The 24,175-nt window shown below is 40.1% G+C and overlaps 2 protein-coding genes across 6 annotated transcripts in view; one reads left to right on the top strand and one right to left on the bottom strand.

Annotated features, from left to right (window-relative positions):
• Window positions 1-24,175, bottom strand: part of LOC109477093 (kinesin-like protein KIF16B) — a 105,152-nt gene that overhangs the window by 55,068 nt on the left and 25,909 nt on the right. For all 4 annotated transcript variants that reach the window (XM_019778135.1, XM_019778139.1, XM_019778137.1 and 1 more), the window contains exons 10-16: window positions 23,814-23,881; window positions 23,519-23,619; window positions 15,280-15,411; window positions 13,926-14,023; window positions 12,810-12,884; window positions 11,748-11,819; window positions 2,639-2,698 (exon numbers count right to left, since the gene is read on the bottom strand). In XM_019778135.1, coding sequence (XP_019633694.1) covers window positions 2,639-2,698; window positions 11,748-11,819; window positions 12,810-12,884; window positions 13,926-14,023; window positions 15,280-15,411; window positions 23,519-23,619; window positions 23,814-23,881 — 606 coding nt within the window. The remainder of the gene's footprint in view (window positions 1-2,638; window positions 2,699-11,747; window positions 11,820-12,809; window positions 12,885-13,925; window positions 14,024-15,279; window positions 15,412-23,518; window positions 23,620-23,813; window positions 23,882-24,175) is intronic.
• On the top strand, window positions 18,790-22,191 carry LOC109477103 (NXPE family member 3-like). 2 transcript variants are annotated; one of them, XM_019778156.1, is made up of 6 exons: window positions 18,790-18,852; window positions 19,715-20,095; window positions 20,375-20,697; window positions 21,019-21,242; window positions 21,346-21,429; window positions 21,547-22,191. In XM_019778156.1, the coding sequence occupies exons 1-6, from the start codon at window positions 18,838-18,840 to the stop codon at window positions 22,065-22,067; spliced, it is 1,548 nt and encodes a 515-aa protein (XP_019633715.1). In that variant the 5' UTR covers window positions 18,790-18,837; the 3' UTR covers window positions 22,068-22,191. The 2 variants fall into 2 exon arrangements, with proteins under 2 accessions (XP_019633715.1, XP_019633714.1); XM_019778155.1 differs by having other exon boundaries at window positions 19,715-20,697.

Here is a 24,175-nt window from a genome sequence, read left to right as displayed (position 1 = left end):
TCCGTGAACATGTCCATGTTTCTCAGACCGTGAAAATTTTGCTACCGTTAGTAGTAGTTGCAATTTCGTCATTAGTAGTATTTAGATACCTGCAATATGTAACTTTGAAATTGAGATAAGTGTAAAGTAAAGCTGTCGAGATTTAAAGTGCTTGTCGTTGTATCTTTGTAAAAAAAAGGGAGATAATGGCCAAGTGCCATTTTTGTAAATATCTGTCGAGATTCAAAAAGCTTGTCCTTGTATGATTGCAGTATGATTTATTCAGAATCTTCTATTTTTGATGGGGAGGGAGATGGAGTGAAATATTACATTTGCTCCGAAGCAAATGTTGGCCTTTCTAGTTGACCTTGACTTTCGTCTTCCTAAGACTTACCGGCATACCAAATATCATCACAATCCATAAAGGCGTTCTGAAGTTATGCTGACTACAAATGTGCAGAAACACAAACACACACTCAGACAGACACACAGACGCGCCAAAAACAATATCTCCATTTTCATGGAGGTAAAAAACCTAAAAGTCAAGAACCAATTCCAGACTTATTACAAAGGAAACATGCCACATACCCCTTTTCTTTCCAAAGCACCTAAAATCTGTTATAGATTGTTTAAGCTGTTTTGTAAAACGAAGAAACATTGCCAGCGTGCATCATCAAGTGTCAGCCTCCAAGTTTTGCCCAAACAACATTGTAAGGTTGGCAACATGCAATTTTGTACATGTACATGTATATGCCATGGGTTTAGGTCCAGACTTGCGAGTCCGGAACTGAAGCTAAACCTCTGGACTTGAATCTGGACCTGAACCTAAATGTGGTTTTAGGTACATTTGTACACAGCACTACTTGCAGGTGCCATCTGGAGTATGTTAGCTGTTACCTAAGTGGGAGGGTGCTACAATGTGCTTAATGATGTTCCCACCACTTGTCCATCCCATGGGAGGTCTTGGCACCGACCATCAAAATATTTTGAAAGGGAAACCCTGGTCCACCTACCGGCAATGCCAAGTTCAGTTTGTCTAGACTCTCTGCTGCTATGCGATATGTCAGAAGGCAGGTAAACATTTTATGCACGTTATCAGACTAGGTCATGAGAATGGAATGCCAGAGGGGCAATTGTATCAGATGAGAGGGATCCTTCCATCTGGAGTCCACAGAAAAAGTGGTACAACTCCTACACCTGTTTAACGAAAGATATCCCGACATTTCTTCAAAGATGCCAGCGTACGTCGGGCAGACGATTGCGACAGCTGTTTTCTCGTGGGAAGGCTGGGAGAGAAACGGGAAACTTTTATTCCGTCTATTTCCATTAACCTTTGTTCATTTCCTGAAGCGAAGGCCAATTACCCATTGTTGCCGTTGGGGAAGGGATTCGATATAGTGACAAACAGTAGTTCTGCGGATGACAAATTGGTCCAAGCGGCTTAGCCACATTCCTGATGGGCTCACGTAGTAGTATATAGTAGTAGTAGTTTGTAGATTGAGTGTAGTTGACTGGTTTATTACCTTCGCCAAGAAGGTTATGTTTTCAGTAGCGTTTGTCAGTTTGTGTCTGTTTGTCTGCCTGTCTGTGAACAGCATAACTCAAGAAGCTTAGTATGCATTGTCATGGTATGTAGGTACATGTAGGTCTTGATGAGAGCTAGAAATGATTAGATTTTGGGCCCCCTGGCGGCTTTTGTTGGTACTACAGCAGAACTTCCGGTTTTGATATCTCAGACACGATCTGGACATGCTAGGGTCACAAATTTTAGTTGGTAGATTAAGTTCTTGGCGTAGAGAAGAAGTGACATGAGTTTGGGCCCCCTAGCGGCTTGTTCTGGAACTGCAGGAGCATTTGTTGAAAAATTTTCGAAGGATGATAACTCAAGAACCGCTTGACGGATTGTCGTGATTTTTGGTATGTAGGTAGCTGAAGTGATGCTTGACATAATCAGATGACAATTATGCAAATCAGGTGCTAATTTGCATCATTAATGCCTCCTGGCAGCCATGGAGGGCTGAATTGTGAGGCTATTTACAGAGGTCTAAAAAGGATTATACATTTACAGTAAAGAATAACATATGTTTTGATCTTTTGGACACCCTCCCTATGCCTGCTGGACCAAGTGGGTGACCCTTGTGGGTACATGTGCAAAAGGATAGAAATGTAGATAACTGTTATGATCGTTACAACAATACAACATGTTAAAATTTGCTTGTTCAACAAAAAATTCTAGAACAATTTTGCTCAAAGATAATTTACGAAACACGTATAACAGTTACTGTAGAGTGAGTGTCTGACATCAATTATGAGTTATTTCAAGTTTAGGTTAGGGATTCGATTGCAAGTTAGATTGACGTTATTCTTTTATTGTTTACTGTTTAGATTTGCAGATAAAACCATGGGTGGCAGTGTCAGTGCAAATATGAACTTGAATGTCTAAAGTTTGCCAAAAAGCAGTTACTCAAGCAACTGGATATGATTTTGGAAACTTTTCAGCTAGCATGCACTAGCTTTCGTCAGTGACTGAGAGACCAGAGAAGAATTGCTTTTAAATTAGTAACAGTTACTGCTTTATGGCGAATCTTATTACCTGGATGTCTAACTTTCATCGACATTGTCTAACGTTCATTAAGCAGATCACCTTTGACCCACTTACCTTCATGATATCGTATGTCTCCTTCCACTTGTTCATCCACTGGGCGGTGAGCTCTTTCACCTGTGGCAAGATACAGAAGGTCAGACACATGGCATCATGATCGTTTGTTTGTTTGTTTGTTTGTTTGTTTGTTTGTTTGTTTATTTAAATGCAACAGTGCATAACCAGGCAGTGGCAACCAGGCAGCAACAAGGCTGGTAGCGGCTACCACTGACACCTAAGTGCATAAATACAAGGCATATCAAAATACAATTACTTCACTCACTCAAGAACTACCAAGACTTCACTCACTCACAAATTCAATTCAATATTATACAATAGCAATATACATACAAAGTACATACAAATTCAATCAATACAGAAGCAATACAATATAAGTACAATACAAATCGATTAAATGATCAAAGTTGAAATGGAACGGTTGGAGGATTTTTATTTTCAATAATATTGGTGTTTGGGTAATCAGGATAAGAGGTGGTGTTTGCATTAAATGGCCTTGAATATGGATTGGCAACTCTTGAAGCAATATTGAGTGTACCAAAGAACAGCATGTGCTGATAAGCACTTGATGAATATACTACATGACTGTATATACATATCAGGGCTCAAAATACACTGTGCTACGTATATACATGTGTTACATTTTGAGCACCCAAAATTGTAGATGTGCACCTAAGATTATAATTTTTCAGAGAAGCCATGGGTGCACAGATGCACCTGGCTACTTGTGTAGGGTTACGTACGTTTAAGTTAAAGGTACTATTCTTGTAAATAGTACCTATACAGCATTTAAGTGTCAAAAAACATGATAAAAACCTTTTGGATCACTCGTATATCTTTTTGAAGTTACTGGTGAGAATTTCAGATTCTAAAGAGTGGCAATATATAAGTAGCTTTTATTTTATTTTATCTTAATAAATTATGTTATCACTGTCTGAGTGCACTTAATTTTTTTAGGCAACTCCCAAAAATTAATTTGGAGCCACGGTGAACTGTACATGCAGACTGAAATGTCCTCAATATTTTGCTTCTTTGTTGCACACAACTGGAAAACCGCCTTTTTTTAGGCGTGACACACCAGTTTTGTACATGTAAGTACAGTACAAGCTGCGTAACACCGGACTCTTTTCGATAAGTGCGTTGGGTTCTTTAACGTGCATGGGGTGTGGCTCTCCCAAACAGGGGACCTCCATTTAACGTCCTATCCGAGGAACGTCCCTAACCGAAGCTAGGTCAGACAGGTACTCATTTACATCTGAGTGAAGTGAGGAAAGTCGTGTAAAGTGCCTTTCCCAAGGGCACAAGATTGGTGACATCGGGCAGGATTCGAACCCGGGAACTCTTGGGTCTGAGCTAAACACTCTACCGTTATGCCCCACGAATATTGGACGAGACAGTGGTGATATTTCCCACCAGGCATCTGTAACCTCTCCATCCCAACTGACAATAATGAGCTGTGGCTCACCAAAGTCACTCAACTGTGGGAACCTCACAGAGCGTCTGCATGCCTTTTTCTGTGTGGCGTAGCGAGCCATTTTAGTTTGCTGATAATCGTAGCCAGCCATGTTCATTCAACATTAATAGTTGTCAAGAAATTCACAGTGAAGTGTAACTCCATGTAGCACATTAATCATTAATTTTTCTTTAAAACTTTTCGTATCTGGTAGTTTGTTTCCGATAATTGGTAAACCGCCTCTTTTAAGTATAACACACTAGTTTTGTACATGTACGTACAAGCTGCGTAAGACCGGACTGTAAGGTTTGAACCACTTATACCGGGAAGGTCCCCTACTCTTTTCGATAAGTGCGGTAGGTTCTTTAACATGCGTGGGGTGTGGCTCTCCCCAAACATGGGACCTCCATTTAACGTCCTATCCGAGAGACGTCCCTAACCATAGCTAGGTACTCCTTTCCACCTGAGTTAAAGTCGTGTAAAATGCCTTTCCCAGGGGCACAAGATCGGTAGCATCAGGCAGGATTTGAACCCGGGACCTGTTGTTTCTGAGTTGAACACTCTACCGTTATGCCACACGACCCCACATGATGGTAGATTGTGCAATGGCGCACATATTCACTCCTACAAGTTAGACTAGTAATTAAACGCAGGCTGACACCATGACTGAAGTACATGTGAACTTTTTCTTGGCACCACTGTTTGCAGTACACAGGCCCTAATACCCAAGTAATGGTGAGACCTCCTGCACTGAGTAATAGGGTAGCATTTGATAAACTACATACGTACATACATAGGCTGTCTTCAGCTGCCTTTAAGAGTTGTCGAAAAAATTCATCGTGAAGCATAACTCGTTGTACATGCAGTTCTTTATTTGTTATGACTCCTGAATTCATAATAAGCTTTCTTAGAACATATCCCTTACATGTAGTCCAAACCCAGGTTGCGCAAAAGTCATAATAGAGCACGTCATATTTGTATTCACCCCTACAAGACTAGTAATTAAACGCAGGCTGACACCATGACTGAAGTACATGTGAACTTTTCCTGGCACCACTGTTTGCAGTACACAGACTCTAATGGTGAGAACTCCTGCACTGAGTAATACTTTATTAGGGTAGCATTTGGTAAACTACACACGTACATACATAGGCTGTCTTCAGCTGCCTTTAAGAGTTGTCGAGAAATTCATCCTGAAGCATAACTCCTTGTACATGTAGTACTTTATTACCTTCGCCAAGAAGGTTATGTTTTCAGTAGCGTTTGTCCGTCTGTTTGTCTGTCTGTGAACAGCATAACTCAAGAAGCTTGATATGCATTGTCATGAAACTTGGTAGCTGGGTAGGTCTTGGTGAGACCTAGAAATGATTAGATTTTGGGCCCCCTGGTGGCTTTTGTTATGACTCCTGAATTCATAATGAGCTTTCTTAAAACATATCCCTTACATGTAGTCCAAACCCAGGTTTCACAAAAATCATAAATTAAATGGAGCACGTCATATTCATATTCACCCCTACAAGACTAGTAATTAAACGCTGACGCCATGACTGAAGTACATGTGAACTTTTCCTGGCACCACTGTTTGCAGTACACAGGCCCTAATGGTGAGACCTCCTGCACTGAGTAATAGGGTAGCATTTGGTAAACTACAATCATTACGTACATACATAGGCTGTCTTCAGCTGCCTCTAAGTTATCGTTGATTACTTTCTGTACAGTCTTTCTGTCTACAGGCTCCACAGGTCAACCTACTAACCTTTTTAAGGCTCTCTTCCACTAGACATTACAAAATTAATGTAGCTATCACTAGATAGCCTTAAACAATGTTTAGAGTTAGATGTTCAAAGGTTTGGTGTAACAAGTCGTTCGGTGTAATGTAGCCAGCTGCCGCCGCGCCGCGTGCCTGCGAAGCTGGTGTGTTACGCCGAAGGGCGGTTATACCGGCTATACAGATACAGAAGCTGGTGTGTTAGGCTGAAGGGCGGTTATACCGGCTATACAGATACAGACAGCAACCACTGATCGACAGTACAGCAACATGGCGAAAAAAAATAAAAATAAGAATAGGTCTAGGCATCCTATTATAGCCCCAAATGCTACGAAAGGAGCCATGAAGTCAACACAAAAGGCTGGGTTAATATTCAAACAATGAATTTTGAACTTTTACTCAAACCACTGCATTGATAGATGGAAAAACTGTTAGTAACAACTAGGAAGAAGAGGACTTTCCTCAATTGTTTGGGGCAAAATATGAGCATTTTTGAGTTGATTCAAATCTTTCTCTTTTTTTTGCAAATCAGAACAAAATGAAGAGGCGAATCCAAGAACCAAAAAATTAAATTGGTGTGGCCTAAGTACTAGATCCACCCTTAATACTGTCAGTGTGAGAACAGCCTTCTGAAGGTTATCTTTTGATCTGATGACATACTGACATACATCAGAGGTCATTAGGATGAGGACTGACATTCTACCGTCTGTCTTATTGGAGCATTCAAAATGTCAACCTTGTGTACAGCCAAACATAGCCTGAGGAGGAGGGGGGCAGAGGTCTTACATTTGTCATTCCTTGTCTGCTTCCCTTCCTTCAAAAACATTGGGCCTAAGGCCACACCAAGTAAATTTTATGGATGACGTCCGCGAGCGCATTGATTTTGGCCTGTCCCTAGAAAAAAAAAAGAAATTCCGCTTCCTGTAACTATGACCAAAGAGTCACGACAGTGCCGCAAATAGGTTTGTACGGACCAAAGCTGATGAAGCATCAAGCAAGGAAATAATGACTTCAATTAGGACTTCAGTTTGGTACATGCTGCCACATTTGAAGAAACTTGCTGACCGCTCCATCTATCTCCCCAAAGCACAGGACGACAACTGTTGTTCCACCTGATTTATTGCTGTTTTGATGATGAATAAAAGACGTCTTGCTTGTTACACTGTGTCACCTCATTCAATTTGTGTCCTAACATTTGTCGTCTCTAGTATATTTCTAATCTAGGCATCTTGTTTTTTAGGGCCCTTCTTGTTTTTTTTTTCGCCCTCTCGCATTACATTTAGGGTTTCCAAAGGACGTCATCCATAAAATTTACTTGGTGTGGCCTAACCAAATAAGACATGTACTTTTCTCCTTGACTGATCCGAGTACTTTGTGGCTTCCTGTTGCTTGTTGAAAAAATCTGAGCTACAAAACATGGCACCATTACCAGGAGCCTGATTGACAAAGTAAAAATGAATAGAGGCAATTTTACATTAGGATAACCTAAATACCACATAACACATAATGTAATCCAGGGCTTGAAATTCATTTTTGGGAATAGGTGCACTGGTGCACCAAACCTAAAACATTAGGTGCACAGAATTTTTTTTGGATACACCAAATAAAACAAAACCTAATTGATTCTAAACCTAATTGAATCTAAGATGAGAGCTAACTTCAAAATCTTAAACAAGTACTACAACAAAGATTTCATTATTTTCCTGACACCTATAGATGCCAAGAATATCCTGTATACGTAATCTGTTTCTTATACTATCACTTACCTAATATTACTTAATACTATATACTACATGTATTATACTGTAACAGTAATTTAATATGTACAAAAATACCTACAAAAATATCTGGGTGCACAGCTCCAATTTGGGGTGCACCAAGGTGCACACAGCACTCAGTATTTCGAGCTCTGTAATCTTTCTAATGAAATGAGCATCCAAACATTGTAAAAATTGAATTTTGGCTGCTATGAATCGCAGTATAATTTACTGTACAAAGAATCTACTACAGTAACTAGGTGACAATGTGACATTTCTAGGTCTCATCAAGACCTACCCACCTACCAAGTTTCATGACAATGCATATTAAGCTTCTTGAGTTATGCTGTCTGTTCAAACACAGACAGACAAACGGACAGACAAACGGACAAACATAACCTTCTTGGCGAAGGTAACAATTATACAATGTATCTACGTCAGACAAAAGGCAGTACGCAATAGATGTCTACCATCTCTACTGTCTTATTCTACAGTGACAAATTGAATGTAGCGTGAGCGCAATTCAAACAGCACATCGCATATGTCACACAATAGTGCATTAATATTCATGTTCATGGCCAAGTGCTTTTGACAGAATGTAATCAATATATATATAATATATATACACATCGAAACCTTTTGTTGGTTAACAATAAAGACTAGATTCCGTGACTTGACTTGTCAAGGTGGCAGACAATGGGAACCACCTAACAACAAACATAACAGTTCACCCATCACTAAGTGTGAACGTGACAACTTCAGCTTACACTAGGAAAGCCAAATGTTACGTACACTATCAAAGTAAGGCTGTATACATGTACATGTGCACAGATTTTGGGGCGCTGTTGCAGCACAAGAAAGTTCAACATACAACTGTAACTCAAACTGATATCATCTGCAGGTAATGTTATTTTTAAAGTCGTTTTGTAATGAATATACAGGGCTCGAAATACTGGGTGCATGTGCACCTTAGTGCACCCAAAATTGGAGTTGTGCACCTAATTTTTTTCTGTGGGTGCACTGGTGCACCCAAATATTTTTGTAGGAATTTTTAACATTAGAAGTGTATAATAGTATACCAGATATTCTTGGTCTCTATGTATCAGAAAAATAATAAAATCTTTGTTGTAGTAATGTTTCAGATTTTGAAGTTAGCTCTCATTTTAGATTCAAGCTCAGAAGAGGAGAAGTAAGACCTGCAATTAGGTTTTGTTTCATGTGGTGCACCCAGAAAAATGTTTGTGCACCTAATTTTTTAGGTTGGGTGCACCAGTGCACCTATGCAAAATTTAATTTCGAGCCCTGATATACAATGTCATGTAGTAATAATGTTTGAGCTGGTACCAGATGTTAGAATCCCGATTCCGTGACGTCTCATCATTACCTATATTTATTATTATTCGCCAAGAAGGTTAATAATTTCAGCAGCGTTTGTCCGTCTGTTTGTCTGTGAACAGCATACCTCAAGAAGCTTAATATGCATTGTTGTGAAACTTGGTAGGTGGGTACTAGGTCTTTAGGAGAGGCTAGAAATGATTAGAATTTGGGGCCCCTGGCGGCTTTCCTAGGTACTGCAGAAGAACTTCTGGTTTTGATATCTCGTGATCTATACATGCTAGGGTCACGAATTTTGGTGGTAGATACATGTAGCTCTTGGGCCAGGGAAGAGATGACATTGGTTTGGGCCCCCTAGCGGCTTATTTTGAAACTGCAGGAGTGTTTGTTGAAAAATCTTTATTTTTGTAGGTATTTTTGTACATATCATTACTGTATTATAGTATGAAGGATATTGCTGGCATCTAAGTGTCAGAAAATAATAAAATCTTTGTTGAAGTACAAAAAAATTTTTGTGCACCTAAATCTTAATGTTGGGTGCACCAGTGCACCTATTCCCAAAAATGAATTTCAAGCCCTCAGATACCGGTTGACCGATTGTCATGATTTTTGGTATGTAAGTAGCTGAAGTGATGCTTGACATAACAAGATGACAATTATGCAAATCAGGAGCTAATTTGCATAATTAATGAGGAAATTCTACAAATCTGCTTCGTTCGATAATAGGACCATGAAACACTTGTGACATGTAATTGAGAATGAAAAAAACATCTGAGGATATACATGTAGATTATGTAAGTGAAGACGTAATTTGCATGATTAACGAGAAATTTATGTAATTTCATAGTAGTAACTGCTGGGAATTTCATATTTGCTGCATTTGGAAGTTACAATGTAAGTGAAGGTGAACAATAATAACATAATTCATTCAAATCACAACCATATTTGCATAATTTATGAGGAAGTGCTAGAATAACGTTTTTGTTAAGATCAGGCTGTCTGATTGGGTGGAGAAAATGATCAACAGATATAACCCAATGTACATTTTGTAAATGATGCTCTTATTTGGGAAATCAGTGAATAAAAATGTCAAATTCGTCCACAAATCAATATCATTTGGCGAAGGTATGAGGTCGTGGAACTTTAACTTGTTGTTTATGTTACAGTGTTTTGTTTTCTTAAAAGTGTGAAATGAATAAATATTTTAAAAAAAGACTACAAAAATTATATATTAAATGTCTCGTTAATTATGCAAATTATGTCTTCATTTACATAATCTATATCTTCAGATGTTGTTCTTGTTCTCAATTACATATGTCACAAGTGTTTCATGGTCCTATTATCGAACGAAGCAGATTTTTAGAATTACCTCATTGATTATGCAAATTAGCTCCTGATTTGCATAATTGTCATCTTGTCATCTCATCTTAACTTCCCGTCCTAAGGACTGCGACCCTTTACAGTAGCGTGCAAGTTGTCAGTGAGCAACAAGAGCAGGGAATCTATAGGAAGGGTGACTATCAACTACTGGACAACTCATAATATTATGTACTGTACTATAGAATACAACAAACTAAGGCCACTCCAATTTAATCTGTAAGTTGGTTCTTAGAATTTTGCAGAAAAAATATGAAGTCCCAGAGTGAACAAAAACAGGCCTATATATAGGCATCCAATGCTATGATACATGTAGGAGCCATGAAGTCAACACACCAGGCTGGTTTGTTATAATAAATAATGAATTTCAAACTCTTAATCAAACCACTGCATTGATAGATGGAAAAACTGCAACAACGTTATGAGGACAATCAACCTTTGGGCCAAAATATCACTTTCTTCAACTTTTGGGCCAAAATATGAGCATTTTAGAGTTGATTCTGCACTTGAATCCTTTTTCTTAAATCAGAAAAAAATGAAACGAGTGAATCTGAGAACCAATTGATCAAATTTGTGTGCCCAAATGTACGTTACATGTATTATAATTTTGTCCTTATCATTGTTTCAATTATTGTTTTTGGTCGATATGTTACCAATGATTTGTTATTTCTTTGACTTGTTAAGTCTTTGCGTTACTTTCTTCTTAAGCAGTGCTCTTTTATTTTGCATCACTTTATAATCTCATTGTTAATATTTGTTATAATTATTTTTAGTAGTCGTATTTTCGTTACAATAATGATTATTACTTTTATTCTGTTGATATCTGTATTTCTTGTTAAGTCCTTCTGTCTGTCATTTTCATCTTAATTTGGTCATGAATTTTAAAAGGACACCCGTTTTCCCAAAAAGTAAATGCGTGACGTCTAGGCCAGATTTCATAACCTGTTAACCCTAACGTTACACCGTAACATCTGTTATGTAATAGTATGTTAACCTGACATGTAAATATAGTTCACAATGTAATTGTAGTAAACGCACGACGACTAGGCCGGATCTCATAGCTTGTTAACGTTAGACTGCAACATCTGTTATGTAATAGTATGTTAACCTGACATGTGAATATAGTTCACAATGTAATTATAGTAAACGCACGACGACTAGGCCAGATCTCATAACTTGTTAACGTTAGACCGCAACATCTGTTATGTAATAGTATGTTTATCTGAAGTGTAACTGACACTGTTAACTGTTACCTGTTCCGAATTGTTTATGTTCTTGTTATGAGGGCTAGCCCTTTATAATAGCCTCCGGCTATAGTTGGGCAGTCCTGGCTGTATACATATGTCTTATTCAGCCTAATAAATCAAAATCAAATCAAATCCCTTTTATATGTAATAAGTAATGAAAATGAAAAGTTACCTGAGCTTCATTCTGCTGAAGTTTCCTCAGCTCTGCCTCATGTGGTCCAAACGGAGACATGCTGGAAACACCCTGTAATCAGCAGTGTATGGTCAACATTGTATGGTCAACATTATTGTTACAGTCATACAACAGCCTACAGGTATAAAAGGGTACAATACTGTAAGTCTCAAAACTTTTGTAGTGATTTTATTCTCACGTACATGTCTTCGTACATGTATACACGTATCAGTATCAGTACTTAAATTTAAGTTTTACCTGTATTTAGAATCGACTGTCACATACCCAATGTAACATGAATTTCATGACTGTATGTCCAATTCTCAGAGACACTGTGCACATTGCATTTATCAATCATAAAAATTATAACAAAATTCCTGACAGATACATGTACATACAATTCAAGAATCGTAAATATCAAACGTCATATTACAAGCTGTATATAAGATTATAATTATAGCACTATGCTGTATGCTCAGACAATAAATTCAATACTCGTGTTAGTATAAAATTAATATAATGATGTTTTGTTCTGCTGAATGGCAGGCGTGCCTTTGAAGCACTTTGCAACCTGACACATATAAAATCATGCAGAGGGTTGTCTGTGTCATTCAATATACGCTGGATATTACGTAATGTGGCTATGTCTCTTCTCAAAGACAAATTCATGACACTGTCTATTTGCACGTCGGTAGAATGCATTGCGCCTATGCAAAACCTGTAATGTATTGTGCACAGCACTTCAGCAGAATGTCTCAATGTAAGGTCGTATTCACGTACAATAGTATATAAGTTTAACATCCCGTCTGTAGTTTCCAAATTATTTTATGTCGAGAAAGATATCTTCTGCAACAGCAGGCAAAATTCTGATGCAACATTGACCAAACATCCAACGAAAAACCGTGAAAAATAAGGGTTTTGGCCAGGCGCAGTACGTTCTGCCGACATGCTCTTTGAATATGCATTGTATTACTACTTTTTATTACTACTTATTGTTTCAACCACAAATTTAAAACAATACAACAAACCAATTCTACAGAAGATCAACATTATGGTACTTACAGCATCTCCTCCAAGTAAGGATTTCAACCTTATAATTTCTGATTGTAGTTCACGGATCAACTTCACATTGGCATCCTATGAGTAGAGGGGGAAAATTTAAAAAATTCAGTCACCAATAATTCAGAGTAGAAACATTTATTTATTTTTTATTTATTTATTTTTTTAAATTTATTTCTGTATTCTTTTACCAGGGTGGCACTACTTAGTGACATAGGACTGCTTTACAGAGTGGCCCTGGGTACGACACATAATTATATACACGGAAATACAACAATATATACACCAAAAACAATATCATAAACGTGATCCGTTACTCGTAATCGGGGTCATGCCAGGTCGTAATAAGGGAGGGAAGTCAGAGGTCACGTAACTGAGCATGCTCTACATTTGCTGAGATGGCAACATTCTTTCTATTAAGGCCACACCAATTTAATTTGTTGGTTCTCGAAATTTTTAAAGAAAAAAAAGTGAAACGACATGGCGAAAAAAGATAAAATAAAAACAGGTCTAGGTGTCCTAATATAGCCCAAAATGCTACGATAGGCTGGGTTAATACTTTAACAATGAAATCAAACCACTAGTAGTACTGCATTGATAGATGGAAAACTGCGACAACTAGGAAGAAAAGGACTTTCTTCCACTGTTGGGGGCAAAATATGAGCATTTTTGAGTTGATTCAGAAAGCTAATCTTTTTTTTTTTGGTAAATCAGGAAAAAAAATGAAGAGGCGAATCCGAGAACCAACAAATTAAATGGTGTAGCCTAACAAGCAATTGTCAGGAAAAGCAAAATTTGTAAATTGGTATGAAATATAGTAAATTTATTGTTGAACTTTATTCCAACACAAGGTTTCACAGAAATCAAATTTTCAACGACCACTGTCACCTTCATCAGGTTTAATGAATGACCAATCACTTCAAAAGTACGTAATTTCATGAGGATTACGGTTACAGACACGTGACCTTATTCACACGACAAAATATGAAATACATGACATAATGAAGTCAATAAATATCTTCAAAACCCACTTACAAAATTGTACATTTCATAAAGCAGCAACTGTTGCATTGTAATTGATAAAAGATGGAAAATACAATGTTTGGTTGGTTTACTTACCTCGTTGATAGTGGGTTTGTTGATGATATTCTTGGCTCTGTTTGCATAGCGAAGTGTACTGAGGGTTTCTCCATAGTTCACAGCTGCAGGAGAGATAGCTGTACACATAGGGAAAACAACAGTCAATACGTGACAATGTTTTCACATTGAAATTAGGCCACAGCAAGTAATTTTCATGAGCAAAATGAGCGAAAAATTTGGTGTCCCTGCACCAAAAAATGCAACAACATCAATAATTTTTCCAATGTCCAAATCCTGTTTTCGAATTTTCGAAAGCAGTGCATACGGTTAGGACAAAATGCCTTCAAATTATTCTATGAAAGGCATAGAAGCCCGGGCTGTATCGTAAAGTATGGCCTGGTCGGAAACACAGTTATAGAGGATTAGGCCAGACCAATTTAATTTGTTGTTTCTCTGATTTTTTTCAGAAAATTAGGAAGCAACAGGCCTAGGGAGAAATAAAAAAAAACAGGCCAAGGCACCCCATGGTAGCCAGAAAAGTTACGATATGAGCCATGAAGTCAACATACCAGGCTGTTTTATAATTAAAACAATAGATTTTGAACTTTCAATGAAATGAAGTTGCATTCATCATTACATTGAAAAACTTAAACAACTAGGAAGAAAAGGACTTTCTTCAACCGTTGGGGCCAAAATATGTCTTTCATTGAGCATTTCGCAGTTGATTCAGAACCTAAAATCTTTTTTTTTTTTGCAAATCAGAAAAAAATGGACGGGACGAATCTGAGAAACAACAAATTAAATTGGTTTGGCCTTAATATGATATCAATGAATTTACGGCAAGTGTCACTGTACCAAAAGCGTGTGGTGTCGTGTGGTGTAGTGGTACATCACTGGACAATGAAACAGGGAGACCCGGGTTCGATTCCGGGTCGTACCCGAACAAGTCCGAACATGCGCCGCGACGTTGTACCCTTGGGAAAGGTACTTTACACGACTTTCCTTACTTCACTCAGGTGAAAATGAGTACCTGGCTTCGGTTAGGGGCGTCTTATCGGATGGGACGTTAAAATGGAGGTCCCGTGTTTGAGGAGAGACACACCTCAAGCACGTTAAAGAATCCACGTGAGCGGAAGTGAAACAAACCATTATGGCTTTTTTCCCGACCAGCCTCGTAACCCCTGCTTCTCCTATTGGGTCAGTTAGTCCTCAATACTTGTGAGAAATTGGGCTGGTCTCAATCATGATGTTTCTGACTCAGGGAGAAGAGTTGCTGTTGCTGTTACAGTTCTATACCTCTAGCTCTATGCATAGAAGTGGCCAAAAATGGCCTTGCATTGAGCGACACCGTTAAAAAAAAAAAGAAGAAGAAAAAGAAGACAATGGAACTGACTTGCGATCATGATTGTCTTGGAGTTCCCTCCCAGGCTGTCCTTGAGTAGCCAGGTCAGGACAGAGTCTCGGTACGGAATGAAGAACTTCTTCTTGCTGCCATGACCTGAGGAGCTGGCAATGGATTGGTCCGCTAGATAACAAAAAAGATCAGGATTAAGCTTGGAAGTTTATCTGTGTTGGTAGACAGGGGTGCCAAAGAATTCATACGAATTTTACGGAATTCATACAAATTTTACGGAATACATACGATCCATTACTACTAAGGAAACATACAAATTTTACGGAATACATACGATCCATTACTACTAAGAAAACATACAAATTTTACGGAATACATATGATCCATTACTCGGAAACAAACTAGTAGCTGCGAGCGAATTAAAAAAAGGGGGACAATCGAAAAAAGAAATGCAGCTAAACCACAGGAATAGAAAGCTGGTATTGTGAGTTGCCGGCACATGCTGGCCTTTTGCGGCATGTATGAGTCAGCAATGTTCTTGAGTTCTGTGGAGCTTTGGCAGCCTGAGTGCCGTCCTCTGTAGTTTACTCCCTATTGTCACTAGCTACATGTACATGTACATGTAGGGAGGATGGCACCCATGTAGGCCAGAGCCTTGGAGGTCTGGAGGTGATTTTTTTTTAGGACAAAAATCAATGCACGGCGGATGTCGCCCATAAAATGAAGTCAGTGATCTTTTACTCCTTGACACACCCAATTAATGATCAGATATCGAGACTAGTAATGTTTAATGACTGCATCTTAATGTTATAATTGCCTAACATGTCACTGCGATTCACCAGCTTGTGGCCACGGTAAATACATATAATTTCCCCAATTGTAAGGTATAACACAAACCTGCATAAAGCCACACCAATTTAATTTCTTGGTTAACGGATTTTTCTAGAAGAATAATGGAGCAGGCAGGCGAAAAAAAATAAAAATAAAAACAGGCCTAGGCATCCTATTATACATGTAGCCCAAAATGGTACGATAGGAGCCATGAAGTCAACACACCAGGCTGGTTCAAAATTTAAACAATGAATTTTGCCATTTTAATGATACTTTTGCATTCAAAGATGGAATAACTGTAACAACCAGGAAGAAAAGGACTGTTCCTAACTGTTCAGGGCAAAATATGAGCATTTTGCAGTTGATTCTGAATTTTTATTTTTATTTGCAAATCAGAAAAAAATGAAGCGGGCAAATCCGTTAACCAAGAAAATAAATTGGTGTGGCCTAACATCAAAATTATCTACAATGTATATCTATTTTCCAAATGCACAAAAACTATAATGAGAATGCAGGCTTGAGAATGTGTGCCATGAAAGATCGCAATGATCACAGTTGACCTGCGTCACTAGTAAGCAAACTGTGACAACATTTTGTACTGTGTCTCATATCTTTGCATTACTGAACTGACCGGTTAGACCGAATTTGATGCACAATTGCCTAAGGCAACATGTGCTTAACGTTCACAGTAAAATTGCTTACCTCGCCAAGGACATCGGTTACAGCATAATGTAAATGTAAGCAGCTCTTCAATGCTTCAGATTATTTATTGTTACCTTTGCCGAGTAGAGCAAGTTCAGTGTTACTGTTTGAAGAAGTACGTGTATGTGGCTGCACCTGAGTCTTTGAAGGAAGGCCATTAGGCTTGTACCACAAGAGAGAAGGTAGGCTTTATTTCAGATACTATTAGACAGATCAGCACTGCACGATTGAAGAGTCCTCTTCAGGGCTCGAAATTAACAGTGTCCCTGTGGCCACTGACCACTAAAATTTAGGCCGGGACAACTAAAAAGACACTTTGGGACATTTTTGGGACAACAGAAAGGAAGGAATGGATATTCTGTGAACAGTGATTGAAAAGCTACATGGGAAACTATTGTGTGTGGTTATTATTTCGTCATGGAAAAAAAACTCTGTTTGAAAATTCGAGAACAGTTTTCTACACTAATGACAGAGACAATGGACCTATAACATTATTACATGTACGTCACAGTTTGTTTACCACAATGAATGCCGGTCAATCGACGTTTATATTGTACAGGGGTGCGTAGCGCGGTGTGTGTTTGTGTAGCGTTAGCCTAATATAAGGCTTTTAATACAGTACTACTTTCGTCTAATGTCACAACTAAATCACCCATGCGGCATGTAATGCTGTGTCAACACAACTAGACACAGCAAAAATCAGACATACCTTACATGTACATTGAAAACATTGAAATGATCTTTACTCTTTAACTGACTGTTCTAGAATGTTCTTTGGAACAGGTAAACAAACTGTGACGTAATAATGGTAAAGGTCCATTAGACAGACGCATGAAACTGACTAAAATATGAGGACCTACATGGGGGAGTTAGTACGAATTATGCAAACTTTTACAAACTGCGTTAAATTCTAAGAGATGATTACGAACAATTCCCGTTACGGCTAATGTACGATGAGTTTGGGCGACTGTCTACAGATTAGGAACACTAAAAAGGCCTGATTACTTATGACAAGGGCATGCAGGCCCTCGAATATTGTTGCCAAAGTTATTTGGGCGGAAGTAAATACATGTATGTATGTGGCAGAGTGGGGTATGTAACTGTGGGGGTTTATAGGCGCTACCAACAGATCCGGCAAACGGGTCTAGACCTTTTCGGCCTAGCGGTTAGAGTGTGTGGTTATGAAGCTCTGGTGCCCGGGAGGTTGTGGGTTCGAACCCTGGCCCGGGACCAGAAGGTTTCTACTGGCTCCTCCTGTTTCTTACAGGTAGTTGGAAGGATAAGGGATGAATGTGACTTGAATCAATGTTGATCTATGCATTTGCAATTGTTATGTACGATCCAGCAAACTATGACGTAGTATACACCCAAATGTCGTCATTCAGTAAACTATAGTCTCTGCCAGACTCCAGGGGATTGCTGAAAAAACGTAGGAATTGGACAAATACATGAAGACTGAATAATATGCTAGATGGGTTAGTTAAGTTGGCCTTGGATTACGCAGTACAAATATCCAACTGCATAGAAACCTGTGAATGGTCAATTGTAGGCCGCCTCGTTAACTATCTATTAGGCCATACCAATTTAATTTCTTGGTTAACAGATTTTTCTAGAAAAATAATGGAGCGATCGGGCGAAAAAAAAATAAAAATAAAAACAGGCCTAGGCATCCTATTATGGCCCAAAATGGTACGATCATAGGAGCCATGAAGTCAACACACCAGGCTGGTTCAAAATTTAAACAAAGAATTTTGAACTTCTAATAATACCACTGCATTGAAAGATGGAATAACTGTAACAACTAGGATGAAAAGGACTGTTTTCAACTGTTTAGGGCAAAATATAAGCAATTTGCAGTTGATTCTGAATTTTTATTTTTTTTTGCAAATCAGAAAAAAATGAAGCAGGAGAATCCGTTAACCGAGAAACTAAATTGGTGTGGCCTTAGATTTTTAAATCCTTACACCTGCCTGTGCTCTGATTGTGCCCTTGTTTACAGTGATGACCAGTACCGGAAGACGGTGGAGTGCTACACTAAAAATAACAGTAATATCTGCTGTCCTGATGGTTGACATGATGGTAGGTTTCTTTCCCACCTAGCTTAAGCGTCGGTCACAACCCGGCGTGCGTGCCTTTTGTCCATACGTTTTATTGGGAGGCCACGTCTGCTACGTTTTTCTGAAAACGTATGTCACTCGCACGGTTGCACAAGGTGTGAGAGTGTGGTCTGCACGTCTGGCCGTGAGCGGTTGCGTGCATCGTTCATTGCGCAAGTGGTAAAGAGATCTCTGTGCGATTGCCACTTCACTGTAAGGAGGCCGTACTCACACGTGCTGCTTACGTACGGGGCACGCACGCCGCTCGTACTCGCACGTACGTGTGGTAAATCCGCAGACCGCAGACCGCAGGCAGAAAAAGTTTTACATACGTTTTAAGTCCTGCGGCGTGCCTACGTGCTCCCAAATCCGTCGGATTCCACATGGAGGTGGTACTCACCACTTACGGATCCCCTATGTTTTCCCACGTTTTTGCACGTAGACAGCACGCAGATGCACGTACGGTGGGTTGTGACCGATGCTCAAGGCTACATAAATACGACAATATCTCAGTGGAGTTGTGTGCAAGGCTTTTCCGTAGGAGACTTCTAATTGAATCAAAATGCAACATGCATGAGTCTACATTACCGAAAACAGAGTAGCATTGTCTACCAACCATCAAATAGTTGGGGCGGGGACGCTACAGAGTAGTACAGACTGTCACACACTTTTGACCTACCACTGTGATCACGTGGCTGTATGGTCGTGTGTCAAAACTAGTAAGTCTGCCTTCAAATGGCTGCGCAGCCCATAATTTCAAAAAGACATTATTCAACAGGCTTACTTGTATGATAATACAATTACTGTAGATACACATATTATGCAACCTAACAATGTACATGTAGGTCTTGCAGTTTCCCTATCAACGATTCAGGATCCGGGATCAGGATGCTCCGAAGCCGACGTTCAAACTTAGCTTTGGTCCACCCATCAATTCCTGCGTCCTGGACGGGCCTGCTCACATCAGCCAGGCGACGTACCCGAAATACACGCAGGTTGTCGTCCTAAACAGAGACCGCGTGTATCACCAAGGAGACGTTCTTACCGTGATGGTGGTGGCAAGAGACAGAAACCGAAGGAAAAAGACGTACGGGGGAGATTTTTTCCGTGCCAGACTGGTCAGTAGTGACCGATCGTCGCAGGCCAGTAGCGCCGGTCACGTCACTGACTACTGTAACGGCATCTACACCGTGCAGTTCTCGCTCTATTGGGCCGGCAACGTTTCAGTGAGTACAGAAGGAATTTGTTTGCAACAAAGTCAGGCTGTTTGGTACAAGCCACAGCATTTTGATACATATTTACAATGTTTTTCCAGCTTACAGTTTCTGCATTTCTTGTTGTTGTCCGTTTATTTGATTATGTTTTTCGATTCTGCTTGTACAGATTTCTTTTGCACAACAATATCTTCTTCTAATAAAACCCTACAACGAAATGTGCTCGTTCTGCCAGCGATGTGGCTTTTTATACATAACTTCTACTCCTTCACACCTGTTGTTCTATATCAGATAAAGATTCAGCTGGTCCACCCAAGCGAGGGAGTGAAGGTTCTACAGAGAGTTCGAGAAGTTCCAAACAAGAGAGTCTTCCACTGCACTTTCGTCAATGCAAAGTCACATCATAAAAGGCAATGTTTCAGTTCTCCCACCCCCAGATTGTCGCCGCAACGGCAGTGCGACTTCTCAAAGCCAGAAGTGAACGGGACCTGGATCTGTCAGAAACCGGACAAACTTCCGTGTTCCGCCATATCAAGGTGTCGGTGGGACTCGGGCAAGAGCTGGGCGAAGGCCCTGAGACTGGCATCTAAAGAAGAGAAGAAACTTTTGCAAAAGTAAGTCCTACGCTGAGTTGTCTCAACACCAGTTAGCTGTACACCGGTATTCTGGCTGTCCTACTATGGACAATTTCTCATTGTTGTCCTCTTTAAGTAATTCATAGTTCATGTGGCTTGATGCTTGCAAGGGATAAAGAGGATATTAAGTACTAAAGAAATATGAGGCTCTTAATAAAAACATGTTTCTGCATAACTTAAAATCTTTACAAATATGTATGTATGCATAAAATATTGTATCAATACCCTCAATACAATTACTTGGGGTATAGAAAATGCATGACTAGTTCATTGATACATCTTAAACTTTAAACCACACAGGCCATATCTTGAGATGGAACTTGAATTAGACCCTAAGGAGCCCATACATGTTCTTGAAGCAGAACTTCCCACACCTCAACACCTTCCAGCGTGTACCTGGGACAAGTCTGCAGCTTTGGGACATTGGTCAGGCAAGGTGTGGAAGTCATCCGTCTGCAATGTCCGAGTGTTCGGTAAGGAAGACATCCGGCGGTGCCTGGCTAACAAGACCGTGTACTTTCAAGGTACGCATCGTTATGGTCTGATAATCAATGATTGCGCTTCTGGATATATTAGATACAGTCCATTGGATGTTACGTTAGATTTAATCATGTCTATGCCTTCTAGGTGACTCCACTATCAGACAATGGAGCCAGCGACTGCAGAAGGTAGTGCCGTTGAAGTACGACAGCAGTACCATGGATTTTACAGGTTTGTGAATGTTTCCAAAAACACCTTCTTAACATCGTCAAAGGGGAAGCATGAAAATTCTTTTCGGCATTCCAAACAGTCAGTCACAAATTAAGAAGTGGTGCCTTTTTTCTACAGCTCTTTACGGAGGAGACAACAGCCAATGGAACATTTCTGTTCGCTTTCAATTTCAACACTTCCCTCTACAAGGAAGCGCTTGGCCTATCTTTAGTACCCGCCCTTACATTGCTGAAACGCTGGACGCCGAACCAGGAGGACCAAACACGGTAATAGTCGTGAGTCTGTGGGCTCACTTTACGGCAGAGCCGCTGGAAATGATCCGGTCAAAACTATACGCCGTACGGGGCGCCATACACCGTCTCAAGCGCAGGGCTCCCGGCACGCGGGTTTTCGTGAGAACTGGAACAACGCGAAATCACGACGGAGGAAAGATCGCATTCTACCTGCTCGGAAGCGACTGGCTGGCTTACCAGATCACGGAGGTGATACGAGAGATGTTCCGGGCGGATCCAGACGTGGTCGTGTTGGACACGTGGGACATGAGCGTGTGTCAGCCGGGAAAAGACAACATGCACCCAGACCAAACCATGGTGGACAGTCAACTAAACACGCTGTTTTCTCATATCTGCCCAAAGTAGCCGGGTTCAGAGGCAGAAAAAAAAACATTGTTTTGTCAACCAATCAAAGATGGCAGACTTAACCCCCTTCGTATTATGCTACAATAATAATAAAATAAAAATGCTTCTAAACCACAGGAATACATAGCTGGTATCCTCAATTTGTGGCAGTACATAGCGAGGTACATGTACATGTACATGTATTATGGCAAGTTGGCAGATGCTGGCTTTTTGCAGAGTTCATGAATCGGTGCCATCCTCCTGAGTTACCATCGGCTCCGTATTGCTGCTAACTACAATGGACTACGTACCCAGGCCTATAGCCAGGCCAGAGCCTTGGAGGACATTTTTTTGTTTGTTTGTTTGTTTTTTTAGAACAGGCAAAAATCAACGTGCACGGATGTCATCCATAAAACTAAGTCAGTGTGGCTTTACTCAAACAACAGCAGATATGCAGATATGCAGAGCTGGACATGGTGAAGGGACATCTGATGTAGAGAATGTTCTAATGTGCATGGCTATAGCTGCTCTCGGTAGTGTAAACAGTGACATACATTGTACATGATGTACAACCAGCCTGCCAGAAGGTTCTGAATGGGGGGATTCTGGTAACTCTTAATGGTAAGAGGAGGGCCAAAAGATTGAGGAGGAGCAGCAACACTTAACGGTAGATTTAATTTTAACGCATATTACAGCAAATTAAAGAAAACTGCCTGTGCGTATGTCTGTACAACTGATGTTTCTGAAGACTAAGGCCGACTTTAGACTGACGACGGTTAAATAGTCGTACGAATGTTTATCGTCAAGATGTCGCCAGCGACGGTATTTCACCACCGTCTAAAGACGATCAAAATAGTCGCACGACAGTAATCCTCGAATCGTCATCACTACCACCTCGAACCCTATCGTGCGATCCTTCAGCGGGGGGTCCGAGACGGAGCTTCCTCCGTATAAAGTGAACCGTCGCCGGCGAAGGAAGTAGGATGTCATGGAACATATGCAAATGAGCCTGCAAGCGCTATTTTCTGTCCAAAAACATCGCCTATAGTATAGTATACCATTGAATGTTGTGAAACATGCCGAGTGTGATCCCCTACCACCAATCGCTACTTCTCCGGTACCGATCCGCCTTCCGGCGGCAGCACCGAACGCTGGGTTCAAACCTAGGTATTTTATCATCTCAGTACATGTGCCTCATAGCCCTTTGTTGGGAACCATACTCCGAAACGCGAGTTCTTATACAAAAAGCAGAAAAAGAACAATCTGCTGCATCATGACAAAAACAAGGGGTTCTCTCGCTATTTTGAATTCACGCGGCGTGCCACCTTGCGCTGCGGGTGTCCGCCACGCTTTCTGGTCATGTGTCTAAAGAAAGCCGTCGCCCACAACAATTATCGTGCGACTATATACCGTCGTCAGTCTAAAGTCGGCCTAAAACACGTGAGCTGAAGCGTTTATTCCGGCTGACTTACCGAGGGTTGAAATGACGTTTCCCAGAGTCACCAGGGATTTGTTGATGTTGGCTCCTTCCTTTAACCTGTCCCCGGTGGCACCTGTTGCACTGGCCCTCTCACTGGCAAACCAAACAACGTACAGTTAACAACCAAATCATCATATTTCAGTAATTTCACCCATACTACAATGTATGAACCTGTATAGTATGTATAGTATATTATATAATAATGGGTGAAATATTACAGTTCCTCCTCATGCTTCTTCTTCTCCTGCCATGTTATCAATCATCAGACCAGTGACAGCACCACTCACCTTCCTGCCAAATCCACCAGGTTAATCTTGCTGACAGTCTCGCTGGGCATCTCCCTGTTGAACTTGGCCTAGAACAAATAAATCAAGGCAGGTATGGTAAGATAGTTCAGGATTCCAGCCACCCAGAGGAAGAGTATACGTTCACGGTGGCGGCAAGTGCAGCAAAAAGAATGCTGGTGAATTATTTATTCAGTAATGATAGAAGAAGGGACAGAATTTAATACTGCAAATATCAAAGTACCGAGAAAAAATTGTGATTCACATCACTACCATAAATGCTTTTTTCTTGTTTTCCTTGCACAAAGAAATGGTATCTTGTAGCAAGAAAATTATTCTTTGAACAAGAAATTAAAGAATCCCCG

This window comes from Branchiostoma belcheri, unplaced genomic scaffold (assembly GCF_001625305.1).
Source record: "Branchiostoma belcheri isolate BF01 breed outbred unplaced genomic scaffold, Haploidv18h27 scaffold4, whole genome shotgun sequence".
Lineage (NCBI taxonomy): Eukaryota > Metazoa > Chordata > Leptocardii > Amphioxiformes > Branchiostomatidae > Branchiostoma > Branchiostoma belcheri.
Note: the sequence above shows the minus strand (reverse complement) of the source record. Positions and strands in the feature narration are given on the sequence as shown.

Coding starts and splice junctions, on each gene's coding strand:
- LOC109477103 (XM_019778155.1), top strand. Junction 20,698..21,018: donor GAGAAGAAACTTTTGCAAAA/GTAAGTCCTACG, acceptor TAAACCACACAG/GCCATATCTTGAGATGGAAC. Junction 21,243..21,345: donor CAAGACCGTGTACTTTCAAG/GTACGCATCGTT, acceptor TATGCCTTCTAG/GTGACTCCACTATCAGACAA.